The 18774-nt window shown below is 42.0% G+C and overlaps 1 protein-coding gene across 13 annotated transcripts in view; it reads right to left on the reverse strand.

Annotated features, from left to right (window-relative positions):
- Positions 1-18774, reverse strand: part of fryl (furry homolog, like) — an 86547-nt gene that overhangs the window by 64386 nt on the left and 3387 nt on the right. For 6 of the 13 annotated variants that reach the window (XM_049589100.1, XM_049589097.1, XM_049589098.1 and 3 more), the window contains exons 1-2: positions 10011-10603; positions 7511-7576 (exon numbers count right to left, since the gene is read on the reverse strand). In XM_049589100.1, coding sequence (XP_049445057.1) covers positions 7511-7576; positions 10011-10239 — 295 coding nt within the window. In that variant the 5' untranslated portion in view covers positions 10240-10603. Of the gene's footprint in view, positions 1-2472; positions 3213-7510; positions 7577-10010; positions 10605-17286; positions 17357-18774 lie in introns of those variants that run through there. The other 7 variants (XM_049589103.1, XM_049589104.1, XM_049589102.1 and 4 more) reach the window with 5 other exon arrangements.

Below are 18774 nucleotides of genomic sequence, written 5' to 3' on the forward strand. Positions count from 1 at the left end.
TATATATTACTTTAATTTTTTCAATTATTTATGATCTGGAGGGAGAGAATACAGACTTACTACAATGTGCAGTTTCTCCCTGTTTTTGGGGGTACAAAGGTTGCCAAGTTCAAAACAATGTTTTTATGTCTTTATGAGAAATCTGTCTTACTACAAGATATCACAAATAAATCACTGTAACAGTATCTGTGAATACACACTTTTTAACATAACTTATTCTGTCAACAGTCATGAGGGTGAGAAAACACTGTGTTTGGAGCAGGGTAAATCATGGCCAAATCACCAGTCAATCACATAACAAAATAAAGACAAATATGTTCAAACTCACATTCACACCTCTGGGCAAACAAGAGGTTCTTATTTTCATGACCTGCATAACTTTGGACTGTGTGAGGAAACCAGAGCACCTGGAGCAAACTGACGCAGAGACAGGGAAAACATGCAAATTCCACACAGAGAAGCACCAGACCAGAGACCTTTCTGATGTCTTTCGACACTTTTAGCCACTGAGCTACTTTTCTGCTTTACAGTATCCACAGTTAAGTACACTGCGTTTTTTAGAGCATTCCAGCATCACCATTTAAATGTTGGCATTGGCATAACATCAGCTACTAGACCTGAGTGAGATCAGTCCAACCACTATACACCCCTGCTAGCTAAAGATATGCAAAACAACAGTTTCTTATGCTGATGACAGTGAAATTGCTGTCTGTTGATGATGGTCCAAACTGTCAGCTCACTCCTTAAATATGTGGCTTAATATATTTCATAGAAGTGTAATAATTTCCTCTGATATTGGCAGAGGTAGCCCGGCTCTACTGCAATACAGTGTGGGGAACCCTGATAATTAACAGCTTTCCTACCTAACCAGTTTATCAAAATGTGTACGTGATTGTCTCACGATACATGTCCTCATGTTGCCAGAGCAGAGCAGGGACCAATCAAATTGAAATACTGGCATCATGTGAGTTCTGCAAGAACTGATTCTTTTAAAACCACTTCATGCATATAAATCAATGTGTGGTTAAGGTCCTAACGCAATCTTCTGTGATAAGATGTGGTCTGATGACTGTTCCAAATTAGTACCCAAACACGGTGAAGTCACTTTTAGTTACCATGCCACACATATCTAGAACAAACTTCACAACTTTCATATCTAGAACAAACTTCAAAACTTCCATATCTAGAACAAACTTGTACAGCACGTTTCCAACTGCTATCAGAGTGTGTGTGTGTGTGTGTGTGTGTGTGTGTGTAAATGAGTGTGAAAGGGAGAGAAACAGAGGAAAAGCTATTGAAAAGTCCTCATTAAAATTTCTAATTATAATATTGCTGTCGATATTAGGACATAAAACTATGTACATCATTATAGGAGGATCCCATTCCCATTGGTCCTGTCACAATGAAAGGAATTAATTGCAAATATAAATAAATTTATTTGAGCCCTAGTCAGCCAACTCAGGTGATCCCTCGAAAACTTGCATTCCTTTTTCAAACAAGAGAAATGTTTGGTCAGAGTTTGTGTGGCTAAGGTTCTGCAGTCACAGTAAAGTCACGTGTACTGTACCACTACCAAATACCACAACTGAAATCCATAACAATTGTCAGCCCTTATTTTTTTATACTCTAGCTTTTTTTTTTTTTTTTTTACTATATCAATAATGTGCGAGAAAAGTGCAATTTTGAGTTGCACAAGAAACATGTTTATACCTATGTGGAAGTATAGGCAGCATCAGCTGTGCAATTCACACTGCTGTTTGCCATCCACATTTGTCCATCACTAGATTTCAATGAGACTGAGGAGCCAGCGCCTTTTTGATTTCTGATGTAATATAGGCTGTATGGGAAGCTAATAATAGGAGGGAACCAGAAGACGGATCAATAGTAGGGAAACATTAGCTGCGGCGGAGGGAAGGCAGAGGAGGGTTATAAAAGTAGGAGGAAAAAAAGGGGGGATGAAGATTGTGTGCGAGGTGGTAAGGAAGACTGAGGAGAGATATGGATGTTAATTTTTTTTTTTTTTATGTTGACAGCGATAGAAAGAGTAAGGGAAAGTTGGGAACAGCCAGCACTTCCAGATAAACAGAGAGAGTACTTCAAGTCCACCTGTGTTGTGTATCAGCAGATGCTCATCAATAGAAACATTATCTGTGGGACAACTAGGAGCCAGTAGAACGATGATGAGCAGGGGGAGGAGGGTGGACTCTGCTGAAGGAAGAGGTTAATTGCTGCCACCTGCATACACATCAAACAAGCCTGGCTAAACCCGGACTAAACATAATCAGTCATCCTGACAACTCCATTAATAACCACCTTTCTTATACAGGAAGGAGATAGGCAATCTCAAAGCAAAGATTGGAGTGCATGCACGCATGTACAACACTGCACGGGTCTGCTGGCTGTGTGTGGTAGATAAGTCTGATGGCCAAGTGTGGTATGTAAACATGTGTGCAAGCCTGGCAAGATACTTACAGCTACTACTCCAAGACTTGAGCAGAGATTTGATGCTGATCTCAAAGAAGACCGAATCCTGCAGGCTCAGCATGGCGGCTCTTAAAAGTTAGGCTTCACCAGAAGGCACAAATATCACACAGCTCCGGTCACTTTCATTTCACAAAACCCAAACATTCCACTCTTCTTGCAAATAAACACCCCTCATACACCTCCCGATTGGAGCTGAATCCTACCCTCCACAGGTGCTAGTTAAAGGCAGCATCCCGAAAGACAATGTGAGCAGCTGCTGAGGAACGAGAGCCAAGAAGTGCTACCAGTTTGTTTCCTCTGCCACCTAGTTCACGGAAGAGTAGAACTGCGCTGGGAGAAGAGGAGAGAGAGTATAGCCTGGTTAGTTAGAGAAGTATTCCACCCCAGCGCCTGCTGCCCACTTGCCAATCCACAGAGTCTCTCATCCCCATTTCAGCGTAGAAAAATCCAGAGAGGCGAAGGACAAAACTGCGTGAGAACTTTTGCTCCAGATAGGGAAGAAACAGCAGCAAAACAGTACGCGGCAGAAGTCTTTAACAATGCACGGCAATATTCCCTCTCCTCTTCTCTTCCTGTGTGTGTATGTGTGTGCCAGTCCTAGCCCACTAGCGCTGTCAGCTACCCTCCACCTCCCCCAAAAGCTCTCTCCCTCTCCATTCGCTCATGAGCAGCCCCTCCTCTTCCCAGCCAGCTCTTGTTCTTTTACTGATGCCTGCTCTTTTCTCTCTGAGTGAGAGCGAGCTTGTTTCAACAGCAAACAGAGGGAGGCGGGAGCAGAGTGTGGGGGTGGGTGATGTCATCAAAATGCTGCGAGTGTTCCCTGGCTGTGGCTCAGCAATGCATACGCATGTCAGAGCTGCTACTGTGCTGCCTCTCCACTGGCCTATCAAAACGACACTTCCTGTAAGCTCCACAGCAATACTGATGCGTCATCCCTGACTGCAGTAGGAGGCAAAGGAAAGAATGGGAGGATGGAAGAGAGAAAGAAAAAAAAGGGAGGATACATTAAAGGAGGGGGGGCTGCACACACCAAAACTAGTAGTCCTACTTCTATTCAGTTCTCTGCTCCAAAATAATACAATTATTATGTTCCAAAAATATGTGCCATACACCCCCATCTTCAAAACAAAGTAAACTGTACTCTAGCTGCACTCAAAAAGAATAAGGGGAATGTTTTCATTTTTCACCAGGCCAAATAATGAGACATGGGCACCTGACATTGTGCTATTGGTACTTTGTACCAGTTTCCAATCATAGATCACAGCATCACAGCTAATCTATTTGTTAAACTAACCGTTCACACCCAGTGGAGTCATAGGCATTACATCATTGCTCTGTCCAAAAGCTACCAGGCATGGTAACACACACAATGATACACAAACTCACTACACAGTGCATTACTGAGAAAACAGCCCACTGTGTGTGACACACACACACACACACACACACACACACACACACACACACACACACACACACACACACACACCTGATTCATCTGATATTTTAATCTTGTGTTGATGACAGTTCTACCTGCTCTCGCAGAGACTTAAAAAATAGATCCACATGACATCAAGAAATTTGTAGTCAGGCGCAGGATTAAGTTTGTTAACAAAATATTCTGAGGGGAACAGCGCTGGGAAAGGCTGCAAAAGACAAATGCTCTTTGTCTTCTTTTAGTTTAGTCTTCATTTCTCTCTCGCCCTCAGTCTCTCCCTCTGTCACATGTCCTCCACTACACAAGTTATGCAAAATGAGGCAGAGCTCATTGCAAACAAACACAACACAAGCAGATGCTTTGTCAAGCCCTGGCTGGTGCTACCCTGATGCAGGCTTCCACTGTGAAACTCTGCCTTGTAATAAACAAGTGCAGATTCTTCAGGGTCGCACTGCAAATTTGCAGCAAGTACATATCACTTAATTTCATTTGATGACATCTTGAAAGTTTTGGATACAGTTAACATCCATGGATAGAGTGGAAGAGATATTTCAAAATGACATTTTATTGGTGATCAACAGAAGTCTCATTCTTTTAGAGTTAAACAGATTTAAGACAAGTATTTCTTTGTTTGTTTTTAGATTATTTTTGGACATTTTTGCCTTTATTTTATTACAGCTGTAGGTAGACAGGAAAGGTGGGAGAGAAAGAGGGGAAGACAGACAGCAAATGGCTGCAGGTTGGAATCAAAACTTGGGCAGCTGCAAAGGACTAAGCCTATATGTGGTGTATACTCTACCAGGTGAGCAAGAGGTCACTGCAAAGTTGTCCTTTGTTACACCATATGGCTGACACCAGAACCACAGTTTTGGTTTGGATTGCAGGGCTCAACAATAAGGCTTGCCAGATTGCCCTGGCAAGTAAAATACAATGTCAGGCTAGTAACTCTAGCATCTCACTTGCCCAATTGAACAACCGGGTAGCTGGTAAAAAAGAATTAAACATATTGCTTTTTTTCCCAGGAGCTGATGATGGAAGTAGCTAAGGAGAGAGTCATCTCGCCTCCTTCTCACCTCTGTTCACACTTGCACATGAGCAGTACCAATCGGGCGCTGGCGAAATGGAGGCAGACAATTTCAATTATCCTGGAAACAGGAGTTTAGTTGGGTGGCACGAGAGGATGTGGGCAAACTAAATATGAGGCATGAGAATTCACTTGAGTCTTTGTTGTTACTAAATAACTGCTCAATAAAACAATCAGTATAGGGGCAAGGACAAAAAAAAAAAAACAATAACACTGACTCGTGATAGGAACTTTTTTTTCCATTGGCATTTTGAGGGTTTTTTATATCTACTCCGACACTGCTTTGCTTCTCCATGATTCAGCAAATACTTCTATTTTAAGTTCTGCTACCAACACAAGTTCAGTGGATCATGACAAAGCAACCAGAGAGTTGAATACAGCTTCAAACGTAAATGAACTGCACAACACTTGCATAACACTTTTCTAGTCTTCTGACCAAAGCACTTTCACACTACATATCGCATTCACACACATTAACACACTGGTGGCCTAAGGGTACCATACAAGGTGCCACCTGCTACTGAGTAACCATTCACTTGCACTCACACCAATGGCACAGCCATCGGGAGAAATTCGGGGTTCAGTATCTTGTCCAAGGCTCCTTCAACATGCAGAACCACCAATCTTCTAATTAATGGATAACCCACTCTACCTGAGCCACAGCAGCCTCACACAGTGTGGGTCAGGTTGTTTTTCTTAAAATGTAACTTACTAAGAAATCCCCTGCCCCAGGCCTTGAGTCTCACAGAGCAACCCCAGGACTGAAGCCTTTGGCTCAAGCTCCAAGACAGGAGGCAGGCAGAAGTATTTGGCAGAAACCTAATGTGTATACATTGTGTATAAAAACAGAATTAGCGTTCGTATTGTCCGCCTTATCAGCAAACCAGTTCACACACAAACATGCAGAGACCTCTGCAGACACTGTTTTCTGTAAACCAGCTTTATTGTTTGAGGCATGAAGAAGAATAACTGACAACATCATCTCTCTGGGAACATTGCAGCTAAGAGCTATTGTCCAACAGAGCTGACGTAAGTTGAGGACTTCAAATAAACAACATTATAACTGACTTCCTGGAAAGAAGAGCTTACTGATTGAATAAACTCAACTAAATGCACAACCAAGGCAAGTTCTAGTAGCTCCATTCACAAAGTGGGAGCCATGGTTGACAGCTAGCCATCCTGACTGCAAACGGTATAGGGGAGCTGTTCCTCCCAGGAGCCCACAGGGTGGAGGATGCATTTCCTGTTCTGGCCTCTCTGAAGGGCAGTGGTGGGAATAATAATCGATAGGAGCTGTAATTCAATCCCTGACCTCCCCAGTGGTGCCTGGGCTGCAGAGGACACGCCATTTAGATCCATCACAGCAGTCTGGGTATGCAGCACAAGTCTGCAACCTGCACAGCTCCTCACTTGCAAATGCTCCCTTGAGATTCAGCAATTTCATAATTCCTCATAATATTCATCAGGTCACAAACTGTGTACATTTGGACTAAGGTTTCAAACCCTTTTACACACACATTGATTGGCAAGATTTTTCCTGGCCATCTTCCATGGTAGCTCTGTAGCTGTGTGACTGTGAATAATCAAAAACATTTTTTATAAACTATTCCTTGCACAAACAACAGACACCAAACCCAATGACAGAGCCTTTCTCCTCTGCTCAATCTGAGAATGAACAAATTCATTTCTCAGATTTGCCTAGCAAATCAAGAGAGGCAACTCATTTTAACAAAGAGTCATTCTTAGGTCAGAAGCGCATCGTCTCTGTGGAATGACAGAGCAGAACACTGGGCAAATCTGAATTAAAACTCCTCTTAATACAGGTACAAAAAGGTCAGCTCATTACTCATAGCACTTCTTCAAATGAGCAGACTTCAAGTTGTTCACTATGGAGAAGGAACATTTATTGGGAAAGCTGGTTGGAGAAAGAACACTAACAATGATTCACACAGCATTCGTCTTCCCAGCTATGACACCATATTCCCACTAAGTGCCGAGTCTGCACAGAGCTGCACCATTATAGGGTTTGTTTCACTACAGTTGGCTAATAACTATTTAAGAAATCCGATGAATAAGTCTGTCCAGGCTGTCTGGATACACACCCTATGGACTGTTCAGACTGTCAATACAAAAGTACAACCCACCAGTGCACACTCATGTTCAGTCACATGCTCCAAACACTCCCAAATCACAAACAGGAAGCCTGCTGCACCCATTAACCAAATACTGTCCCAATCAAACCCTTCCCAAAAACTCAGCTGTGCGTCCTGCAACTGGGTGATGTCACTGTGTGCACAGAAAGACAAATTACAGAAAGAAAAGCGGTGCGCCACCTTAAAAGCCAACTCAGGCTATGCCAGTTCTGCAACAAGGGAGTGGCACTTAGCTCTGATTTAAACACAGGGCAAATTATCCTGAGGTATGAATACACCAGAATACCATCTCGCTCTCCTTACCTGAACTACTGTAGTAATCACAGCACTTCTTTTTATTACATAACTCACCATCGTGACCCCTGCCACCACGAGCATGATGAAAAAAGGAGAATTTTCTAACATGATGGATGTGTCCTAGTTGGAAAGAAAGAAAGGAGAGATTTGAAACCAGTTTGCCCAATCCAGTCTGTGGAGATGTCATCTCACTGTCTGTCAAGCTAAATAATTTTCACAGCTCACCAAGGCTCCAAACCAAAGTAAGGACATATAATAGTCAGCCTATCATTGTTATTGTGGGTTAGTGTAGCTAGCTGTCTCCTGTAGTCCTCTTCTTAGAGGCCAGGTGAGTGGAGCAGAAGGTAGAGCTCAGTTATGCTTAGCCATGAGCATAAAGGGAGCAAGCGTGCTCTGACAGGTAGCACTGCAAAAAAAGCCATACTGAGAGACCGACGACAAGTCATCACCCCACTGCTGATGCAAACTGGCTGGCCTGCACGCACACATAATTCGTATGTGTACACACACCTTCTAAACCTTTAACTACTGTATCCAAAGACACAATAGTAGACCTATTTCAGAGGATTAAAATTGTCAGCACAACTCATACTTAACAGCCAACTCTCAAACTTTTGTTCCTAACGCCATAGCAGGCAGGACCTCAGTGTCATCTGACATCCATTTGAATTCTATTTTATTTGTTTGTTTCCTATTTAATACAGCTTACAAGGTACATTACAAAAACATAAACTGCAACACAGCTTTGCTCTGATGGCTTCCCATAATGTTTTGTGTGTATGTGTGTGTGTGTGTGTGTGTGTGTGTGTGTGCATTTGTTACAGGGCACGTATGCCATGTACGGAAAAATGCTAAACAATAAAACAACAACAACAGTAAAATAATAGTGGATGTGTTACGACACTCTTCAAAGATGATCAAAGAAGTAATCAATATGTGCATGACAAGGAATTACAAACCTCTCTCTCTCTCTCTCTCTCTCTCTCTCTATATATATATATATATATATAATCTGCTTATTATATGGAAAAAATGTTAAAAACAAACTGGAACTGGCCAAAGGTTCCTTAATGTTGAGCTAAAGCTGCACGCATTTATTTCTTTGGCCACTTATGACAGACAGACCACATAACAAGCTGGCAAACAAACAGCTGTGACTTCATCGTCATAGAGACTTGTTAACATGTTAGCAAACAACTGCATATTTACAGTACACGTTACACATCCGGCAGGCAGAGCAAAACTTGAGCATTCATTTTGAGTTTCTAGCCACCTGTAAATCCAAAGTCATTTTCATTTAAGTCGTTACTTTTATGACTGCTCACTAACTTTGTCTGCCGTTTGGTGCTAAGCAGGTGGCGTAAAATCAGTTTCGTCCACCTGCTGCTGGCAGCTGGGTTAATGAGAGCAGTGACACAGAGTTGTACAGTAAAATTGAGGGTTGTGAAACCAAAAACAATGCTCTCAAAGAGGCTAAAAGCCGTTTCGAGCTACAGAGTGTGCTTATAAATCTTTGTGGGTTCATTACTGCAGGCAATGCTTTTCACATTACTAGAAATCATTGGTTACAATTGAAAACACAGATGAGTGTGTGTGCTGCAATTTAATTATTTGGGGGACAAAACGTATTCATCAATTGGGGAAAAAAAATTGTAAACAGTCTGCTGTGGTAATCCATTAGACTAAGAACAAAAATGTAACAGGCTATAATCTAGCCTTAACTCTGCTTCCTCCAGTCAGTGTAGTGTGTCAGTACCTTCACACATCTGACGGAGCACCAGCTGCCGCTCACTTCTGTCTGGTTGCTACTGTTTAAATACTGCTGTGATGTCACAATTTGGGAAGGGGGTTGGTTAACTAGGCTGAAAAACATCATGAAAATGACGCTTGTCAGCGCAAGCTACGCCACTGAATGATCGGACACAAACAGACGTTGGTGACAAAAGCATCACTCTGCACTGTAAGGGAAGTTTATGTACAGACATGCAAACGTTCTGTCTAAAAAAAGTACTAAAACTACTAATCTAACGTAGATTAACTACCTCTCAGATGTTCATTATGTTGTGTTGTTAGTATTATAAGACTGGGGCAGCAATGTACGCGAATTACAACTTCTTTTTCCTCGTGCTTTGACAAGCTGATATTGACTCTTCTTATTAGATTAGATTCTGAATCCACTGAGACTGCATTATAGTCAGTGTCCATTGCCCTGCCTATCATGGTACAGATGCAACTTTGTCATATTCACAGTTAAGCTTTGCTAGTGCACTGAGGCCGCCAGTTAGCACAACAAAAAATAAAGGTGATTACCCAACCCTAGCATATACACGTTATACTGTATCTATAAAGTGTATGTATGTGCATGTTCGCGTGTACGTATAAAAGGGGTGAAAATGGGTTTGGGGGTAAAGCCAACCTTGGATTACATGTTAACAAAGCTTAACAAACACTAAACTAAAAACGCAGAAAAACAGCACCTTTAAATTGCCCTTGTTAATTAGCAAAGATGAGCACAAAACCAGAACTGCTCCATCAACAGCTAAGTCAGTTGTACCTTTAAGTCGGGTTCGGTTCCTGCGGGCAGGCCTGGAGAGGCCGATCCCCGGGTCTACCTGTATCATCGGATCTACCGGACCCTCCTCAATGGTCTGTCCCATGGATAGCAAGCCCAGTCGCCTCATACGAAGCAGCCGTGGACCAGTCTCCCTGGACAGGGCTCCGCCATGTTCAACTGGCCCCTCCCCTGAGATGGCAGCTGGAACCAAGCTCTTCAGAAACTCCATGGTCGACAAGACTTTCTCTGTCTTTCACTCTGATGTGTAGTCCAGTAGCCTGCTCCATACCATTCTGCCATACAACTACCTGTCTGCTTTATCTACCCCATTTACAGACAAGCAAGACAGCAGTGCAGTCCCCGTCTCCAGCTGCTACCTACATGCAGCAGCTTCGCATTCACCCACTGCCAAGGCCTGTATGGGGGCCTGAGATCTGCCCTCACAGACCTGAAGAGACACTACCTGTCAGACTCTCCAAAGTTGTCTGTCACGTTGGCTAGCTACAGTAAACAGCTTCTCTTTACCAGTTAGTTCAGATAGAGTGAGAAACTTCTTACGCTGCAACATTACCTGTCTGCTCACAGTGAACAGAGAAAGCAAACAGACATGGCACTTTTCATGGGTCGTGATGTAATTGTGAGTGGGCAGGGCTATGTTTGAGTGCCAAGCACTATCTGGGGTGGGACTAGAACATGTTCCACAGGAGATAACACAAGCCTGGGCCACCGGCCAATCACAACAGAGACGACACAAGCCACACCCTGCTGGTCTGTGTTGCTCACCAGTGAAAGAGACCAAGAGAGGAGGAAGTGGATTGACAGACATTGTAAGAAGTAGGGCTTCACCAGCCCGCCTGCATTTACTGATAGCCCTTATCATCATCAGAACTGTGTTACTTGTTAGCATTCATAGACAAACACAAATGCTTGTTTGCCTTCTTGCTAACTTACTCAAATAACAAAAGGGCCCATCCCCTTGCTTTTACTTCTGCTCGGCTGCGCTTAGCTATTATGAAGAGAAGCAGAATGAGCAAAGTGATGGGGTCTGTGAAACGGGGTGATGACAGACTGCTGTGCTCTGCTTGGCTGCACAGCTTGTACCTGCAGCAAACTCAAACCCTTCCAAATATCCCTCGCTGAGGAGCGAGAAGGACTATACAGTGCTGACTCTCATAAAAGCTCAGTGCCTAAAGAAATCATCAATTTGCTGTTCTTTGAGACTGAGTGCAAAAATTAATTGGCCATCCAAGCACTAACATATAGCCAGCCCTCAATAGCAATATGAAGCTTTAACACTCCACAAAAATTAAAGATGACTGTAGCACCAGTGTGCAGCAAACTGTTAAAACACCTTCAAATTAAGCCTTTTCTGCTAAGTCATCATTAAATATGCACCAAAATAACACAATTGGGCAATACAGAATGGCACAGTACTTATTTTATCTTGCTCTATTAAGACTCCATTAAGCATTTTGATATTAATATTGAATTAAGTGACTCTGTGTAATGTAGAGGCGCTGGAAGTGCTATGGAACCTAAAGGGAATCAAAACTCAGCTTTGTAGCTTTTAAGGCTCCTTTATCTCTTTCTTTCTTTTGGTTCTGTGGCCATACACAGACCCTATGCTTCAGTCTCCGTAGGTCTCACCAACCCTCTCACACACAACACCAGCCATTTGTTTGCTGCAGGACAAAGGTGTATGTTACCTGTCTTGCACAAAACAGCACAGAGCAGAAGTAAACAAGAGACTGATCAACAAAGTTAAGCCTATAGCAAGTTTAAAAGTAATACTTTTCTCCAAAGGGTGGAGGACTAAATCAGATGTAAACTCAAAATAAATGGACTTACATTTGGCCATTTTAGACCATGAGCTGCCAATAGTTTCATGGCGGTAATTCTATTGGTTGGATTTTTTTCCCCATATGATAAAAAAATGACAGGTTTCAGGGTTCTGTATACAACATTCATAGTATTAATATAGTAGTATCTGCCCCCGCCCTCTGAGCAGATAATGACATCACGCAACCTGCATGTGTTGCGATTTAAGCATCTCTGTGGCACATGCATGTTAGTGCATGTGTGTATCAAACTAACTAGCTCATATCGCAGTTACCACTGATATCGGGACAACGTCATCATGGAAGCGGAGCGCCCACACTCCATTTACCCCATGGTTAACACCATCAGTGCTGCCAGCACTGCTGCCATTGTTTACAGAGTTAGCACTGTTAGCTACTAGCCACCAGCTCAGCCACGTCCTTTTTGAGAACTGTATCCAGACAACTTACATGCTCTAACTTTAACATAGAGCCCCTTAAAAACAAAAAAACTGCCACTATCACTGTCACAAGGTGCCAACTGATTTTGCAAATGCAAATTAAACAGCTTTTTCTTAACTTAAGCACTTTGCCATAGAGACATAATTTTATCTAAATATGCAGTCAACATACACTAGTCTACAAGTATTCTAGTGCTTTTAATGTATTTAGCTATAACAGTTGTAGTAAGCCCTGCAAAGTAAATAACATCATGTTTTTAGGTAGTTGTTAACCATGTCTGTAGCACAGTTTGATAACATCTCCATGAATTATACTCAGTTTATTTCTGTTGCATGTCCTCATGTACAAGTAATTATCTCCTTTATAAAGGGCTAAAGATACTAAGGCAAAAATGCATTGTGTGTAAGACCAGTAAGTGTGGTCATAAATGTATTGAGGAAGTGTTTACACCCTCTACTGCAGCGTGTGAAAATTTCAGTGAGATGATGTAACTGTTTTAGTATATAAGAGCCTGAGGGGGGGAGTAAAAGAAAAACAAAAATCACCATTCTCTCCTTTACTTTTCCTGAGTGATTTCTCAAAATACTACACAAAAACAGTGCTGTTATTTCTTCATTTTAACTGTGCTTTTTTATGAGATCCATCCAGCACCAAACCTTGCCTGCAGAGTAAGCACACAGTGGAAGAATGCAATGTTAAATGCAGTGCAGCAGTTTTGCGAAAACTCTGCCCTCTAGAGGCCAGCTGGGGGAAAGCACACCAAGCAGCACTAATTGCTAAAATCTACTGACAAGCCCCAAATAGCTGGGAAAAAAGGAAAACGCTCAGCAAGATTTGATGGCAAACCACCAGAAAGCTTTTTAGAGCTGGACTCTGGCTCACAAACGCCTTTTCAAAAAGCTGGAATCTGAAAACGCTGCATTTGTCCAAAGCTGTCAAATTTTTTTGAAATGGATTGCACTTTGTTTTCTCCTCATAAAACTACATTCATTTATTGTAATATCCATTTCAAACCTTTACAGTCCACAGAAAAAGTAGCTGATAAACAAGAAAAAACATTTAAGGCCTACCTATAAAAGCACAATCTCAAAGGATGGCAGTCTTAGTTTAATAATTTAAACTATTCTGGTCCCACTGGGTATTGAGTGCAAGAGGACTCTTCAGTCACTGCTGGAGACCACAGATGCCTACACAAAGGGACTGATTTGTAGTTTAGTGTCAGATTTAGCCTTTTGAATGTCCAAGCATTTGTACAACACGACTGCAAGTGGGTACGTCGTTCATTATCATGACATCAAATCACACCAAGAGCTTGTGTGATTGACCTTTCATGTGCCTAAATGGTCTGTTCTGGTGATGACAACGCTACCAAGAATTCATCAAAGCTGGTAAGCAAAACTACTACGTCCAGCCAGGGTAAAAAAAAAAAAGAGTTGATAGAATTATTAGGACAATATTTTACAGATTATTATTTTTATTATTTTAAGACAAAAAAAACTAATCAGGCACGATAGAGTTGCAAGGAGGGACATTTGTCAGGATAGTGCAAGACTGAGGCCGAAGCAAAGATGCAGAGAGGCTGAGGCAGCAGATCCTGGTAGAATCACTAAATGAGTCAGAGAGGGAGAGAGAGGGATGACTGATGAGGCAAAGATAGCCATCACCCGGCCAGAGCACCACAATGGTCAGTGGAGGCAGCTGTGGTTTGTTGGGGCCAGGTCTGTGGTGCTGTTGAGTTAGAACAATACCCCTGCACAGGAGGCCCAGATCCCAATCAGCCCAGGAATGTGGAAGAGGAAGCTCTGGGAACAATGTGCAGCGTTCCTATGCCATACTGGGTCCCACCCGCCTCTGCCTTGTTCTGCTTTCAAGCAGGAGAAAACAGGAAAACTAGTGGGCTGGGGCCCAGAAGTCAGAGTCTGTTTTGCAGTCAGCTGGGGGGGCTGGACAGCACACAGTCAGCACAACCCTGCTACAGTCATCACTTTGGGTGTGCATATATCTGAACTGCTACACCACCACTTGATGTCAGTAAACAGTTCGGGGTCTATGTCAAGTAAGCTGAAGATCAAAACAATGCTGCACTGCCCTCTAATGGTACAAAAAGCTCCCACACCATTAAGCTTACAATCCTGCTTTCCTATGCAGGACTCTCGAGTGTAACCTGAAATGATGAAGCCATAAAATTACATTTCTGCTCATGTGTGTACATGACAGCCTTCACGCAACTTCTTATGCATAACTATTTCTTAACATCCTGCTCCAAGTTTTAGAGGTTACATAGATCAAAAGGGCTGTTAAGGAACAAACCTTGCTCCGTAATAACTACAGTCAAAATTCAATTATTGTTTATTCAAAGTCCTGCTGTGTGAGAACACATTTTTTCTTTCTGTTCTTGCTTACAGTCTACCTTCTGCTAAACACAGCTTCAGTTTGATTTCCGTACATTGCTACTTTGTTTATGAACTTGTAGAGGAACCTACGAGCTAGGTTAGGTCTTTCATCTGCAAACAGGAACAAGAAATGCAACAATGTTCAGCATTCAGACACTCAGACAAAGAGATCAAGCAGGTTCTGACCAGTCCTGATTGACAGTTGCGAGGCAACCCACAGAGAACTTGGTTGTCACTGCTGAAGAATGTGACCTGACCAGACCCCGCATCAAAATGATCCTCCTTTCTCTCCTGACCAATTACCATTGTCAGATGATGCTTGTCTGCTGGCCCAGAGGCAAAAATAATATGCAAAAACAGTATTTAGAGGAACACACCAGTGCAATTCAACTTCACAACCTTTACAGTTGCTTAAGCAACGTGGCTTAACCACACACCACATTTTAAGCCTTGTTTTCTTGAGGATGTTGACCAGAACTAAAGCTGCTGTGGGTTATAAACAGAATACCATAACAGAATAACATATTTTTGTAGGTTTGTTCGGTTTTCTAAAAAGGAAACTGTCAAAAATTGAAACATAAAAACAGGTAAAGTTACCAGTAGTGCTGTCATGGTTTATGCACTTCTACCAAACCATCACAGCAGGGGGGTCATGGTCCAGTGCAGGCCACCGCACACAGAATATACGCTTTGTTAACTGATAGAAGTAATGTAGAACCAAAGTAGAAACTTTTAGCTGTACACTGTTACCAACATGCTACGATTAGCACTAGAGTTATACCGATACCAATACCAGTATCAGAAATGCCTCCAATGCTGCCTAAAATGCGGTATCGCGAGTGCAGCCTATGACCAATCCGATACCACGTAATGCCTCACGTCATTATGCATACGCACGCTACAGGCAAACGAAACGGAGCTGAGTTTAAAAAGCATTCTACTGTAGCCTTAAAAAGTCTTTTTTACCAAATTGTGTGGCTGCAATTTAACCTGTGTCTTGATCTGTGTCAACACTGGATAATAATAATAAAAAACAGTTTTATGGCATTCATTCTACTATTATGTATGTATTTCTTAATATTTACATAGAGTTTTAGGAGTTGAGACATACAACAATTCATATCCCATCCGTTTTTATTTTACGCGCTGGTATCGGATTGGTACTCGGTATCGGCAGATACCTAAGGTTCAGGGATCGGAATCGTACCGGGAAGGAAAAAGTGGTATCAGTACATCTCTAGTTAGCACAACAAGCGGATTAGTGTGCACTTTAGTGGGTGCACATGAATGACGTACCTGGAAGACCCGTCTGCAGGTTCCCGGTGCAACAACAAAGAAGAGAGTGCTGTATAAAATGAGGACTGTGTGTCAGCGTCACTTCAAAACTGTAGGGTATGCAAGTGGAAGCAAGTGCTAATGCACATGAGACGGTGTGCTCAGATGCCAATGATGATAAACGTTTGGTGCTTTGAATGTTTAAATATAGCCCAGGTGGAACTAACTATCATCCTATTGCACAAGTTTTATTTCCATTGTATGTACTTTAGGTACAGAAAAGCTGCTCTGTGTTCATACATTGTAATACAGAAGTGTTTGATGTTCCTTACTTTTATAATGAAAATAGTTTACCAAAGTTCCCAGTCGGCAAAAAGCTGCCTCGGTCCCCAGCAAGAGGATTTTGACTGTCTCTGAAACTTGTACTACTGTCTGTTCAAAATAAATGAAAAGAAACGTATCCTTATGCATTGGAGGTTTTCTGCTGTACTTGATCTGAACTCCTGAACCGCAGTATGAACTGACCCGTGGCTTTTGTGTACTGTGACACTCCTAGTTAAAGGTACAACTGGCACAATGCTACAAGACAGTCTACCGCTGTATGACACGAGACACTAAACAGCAGCTCACCCTGTGTTGGACCATATAAGGAGACTACTGTTGTGCTACCATTTTCAAACCATTTCCTAAATACCCAGCTCTATCTGGTTGCTGCTTTTACATGGTGCACGTGGTATTTAATCTAATATAAACAAACTCAGTTTTTATTTGTGACAAACGCTTTGCTCTGTGTACTGTGAGGAAAGTTAACTACAGAATGTTGGTGTGTCGGATGTTCATCTTATCATCTGACTCTCACAATTTTTCCGTTGTTTTCAAATAAAATGAACATGGTATACAAAGAGAGCTGTAACTTTGCTGTGATAAGGTTATGAGCCAGCAGCCTCCACCTGACCACATTAATCATCTACTGTATGTCTGATAAATATACATTATATATACACAAGTAGTACCTGTAACAAAACGTACTTTAAAATGTTTGGCCTACACAGATTCTGTATAACTGCAGACAGAGCAGAATGGGGCATTTATCACCTTATGACCGCAGCACGGACAACATTTACTGACAGAATAAAAGTGAAGTGATGCAAGCTGAGAAAGAAGCTAAATGCCAGCATGAAAAGACCAAAATTTCTACTTTCAGAATTCAGCAAGAGGAAAACAAAGAGATTAATCTAACACCCTGTTCCTTCCCACACTACTTAGCGTCAGTAAAACCTTAACCACACCGCACAGTGGAACACTGCCCACTTAACCCGTGTGACGTACCTTAAGGCCATAGAGCAGGGGCTGAAACTGGAAAGAGAAAGGAGGGTCCACAAGTTCACTGCACAAGAATCTGAAACAGAGAGTGCAGAAAATCACGTCTTTAACAAAAAAAAAACAAAAAACAGCACACTGGCAAAACATCCTCTTTTAACCTGAAATTGAAGGTAAATCCAATTTGACTGGTCACAAAACATTAATATATCATCAGCAGCCGTGAGAATAACACGTCTTTCAATAGTTATGTCTTAGAGCTTTCCTGTTGACAGATGAAATAATGGCTTTGAATGGCAATCGGTGTGCCTTATTTCAGTCACTTTGACATTCAAGGGATTTGATTATACATTTATTCAATTTAAGTTTGTTCATTGATGGTATGCTACAACACAGAGCAACATCCTGTATAACGATAGGGCTGTAAGGGCAGAGTGTTGTTTTACAGTCCAATCTTGGTCACAGCAAAGTGATAGGTCGATTGTTGGCTTCAGCCTGGTTTGCTCTGTACTGGGACAGGATTAAAACCTCCTCCTGAGCAGAGTAATAATCTGAAGATTACCCACTACATCCAAGAGGCAGTTACATAAGCGATCAGAGCCTCCAAAACTGTACTTTCCCTTCAGTTTATCATCACAGTGGCTGAAAGGGGCTCCTTTTATAGTCAGGTAATCTCACATCCAGCCAAACAACAATTGTTACTGTCTGTTTCAGAGCAGAATGTAGCATATTCTTCACTTGAAAGATAGGTACAGTACACAAATGTTATCCATTGACATTAGACTGACTGGCTGACATAAATGAGTAACTTTTAACAGTTATCAAACTGAAGTCATACAAAGGAAGGAAGGAAGAAGAAGCCACTGAGTCACACAGCAGCCAGACAGAGAAGTTGAGGTGTGAGAACTTCCACCCTAGCACAGAGGACAGATGGTGAGAACGGGTCAGCGTCTGTATCAAGTCAAAACAAAACTAAACAAAACAAAAACCTTGACGGCCCAAAAGTCATGTCACAGAGACATATCATCGCACATACCTTATCCCACCCACCACAAACATGGCAGAAAAAAAGCAGTTCTCAGGCGCAATCACTCAAGTCTCACGCAGACAGACCTGTGAATAATACATCTGGCTTCCTGTTCCAACTCAGCGACTCCAAAAAACAAAAAAGTGTGACCACAGAAAAAGGGTAAGCCAAACCCTGAGCACATCCTGAATGCTGTAGCAAATAGAGCCACAGACTAAGCTCCTGCTCTAAATTTAGGCTCTCAAACACATGCATTTCTCTGGTTGTGCAAAAAAAAAAAAAAATACATCTCATATCTCTACATAGCTCGCTAATTCTTCAAACAAATCAATGCATTTCTCAGAACTTTGTAAAGTTAAGGAGTCTAAACATTGTGCATTTTGGTGTAATTGCAACATGGGAGAAGGGCTGAAGGTCAGCAGAGCGGAACTGACCTCATCAATGGTTAACTTGACTCATCTAATATCGCC

This window comes from Epinephelus fuscoguttatus, linkage group LG10 (genome assembly GCF_011397635.1).
Source record: "Epinephelus fuscoguttatus linkage group LG10, E.fuscoguttatus.final_Chr_v1".
In the NCBI taxonomy this organism is placed as follows: domain Eukaryota; kingdom Metazoa; phylum Chordata; class Actinopteri; order Perciformes; family Serranidae; genus Epinephelus; species Epinephelus fuscoguttatus.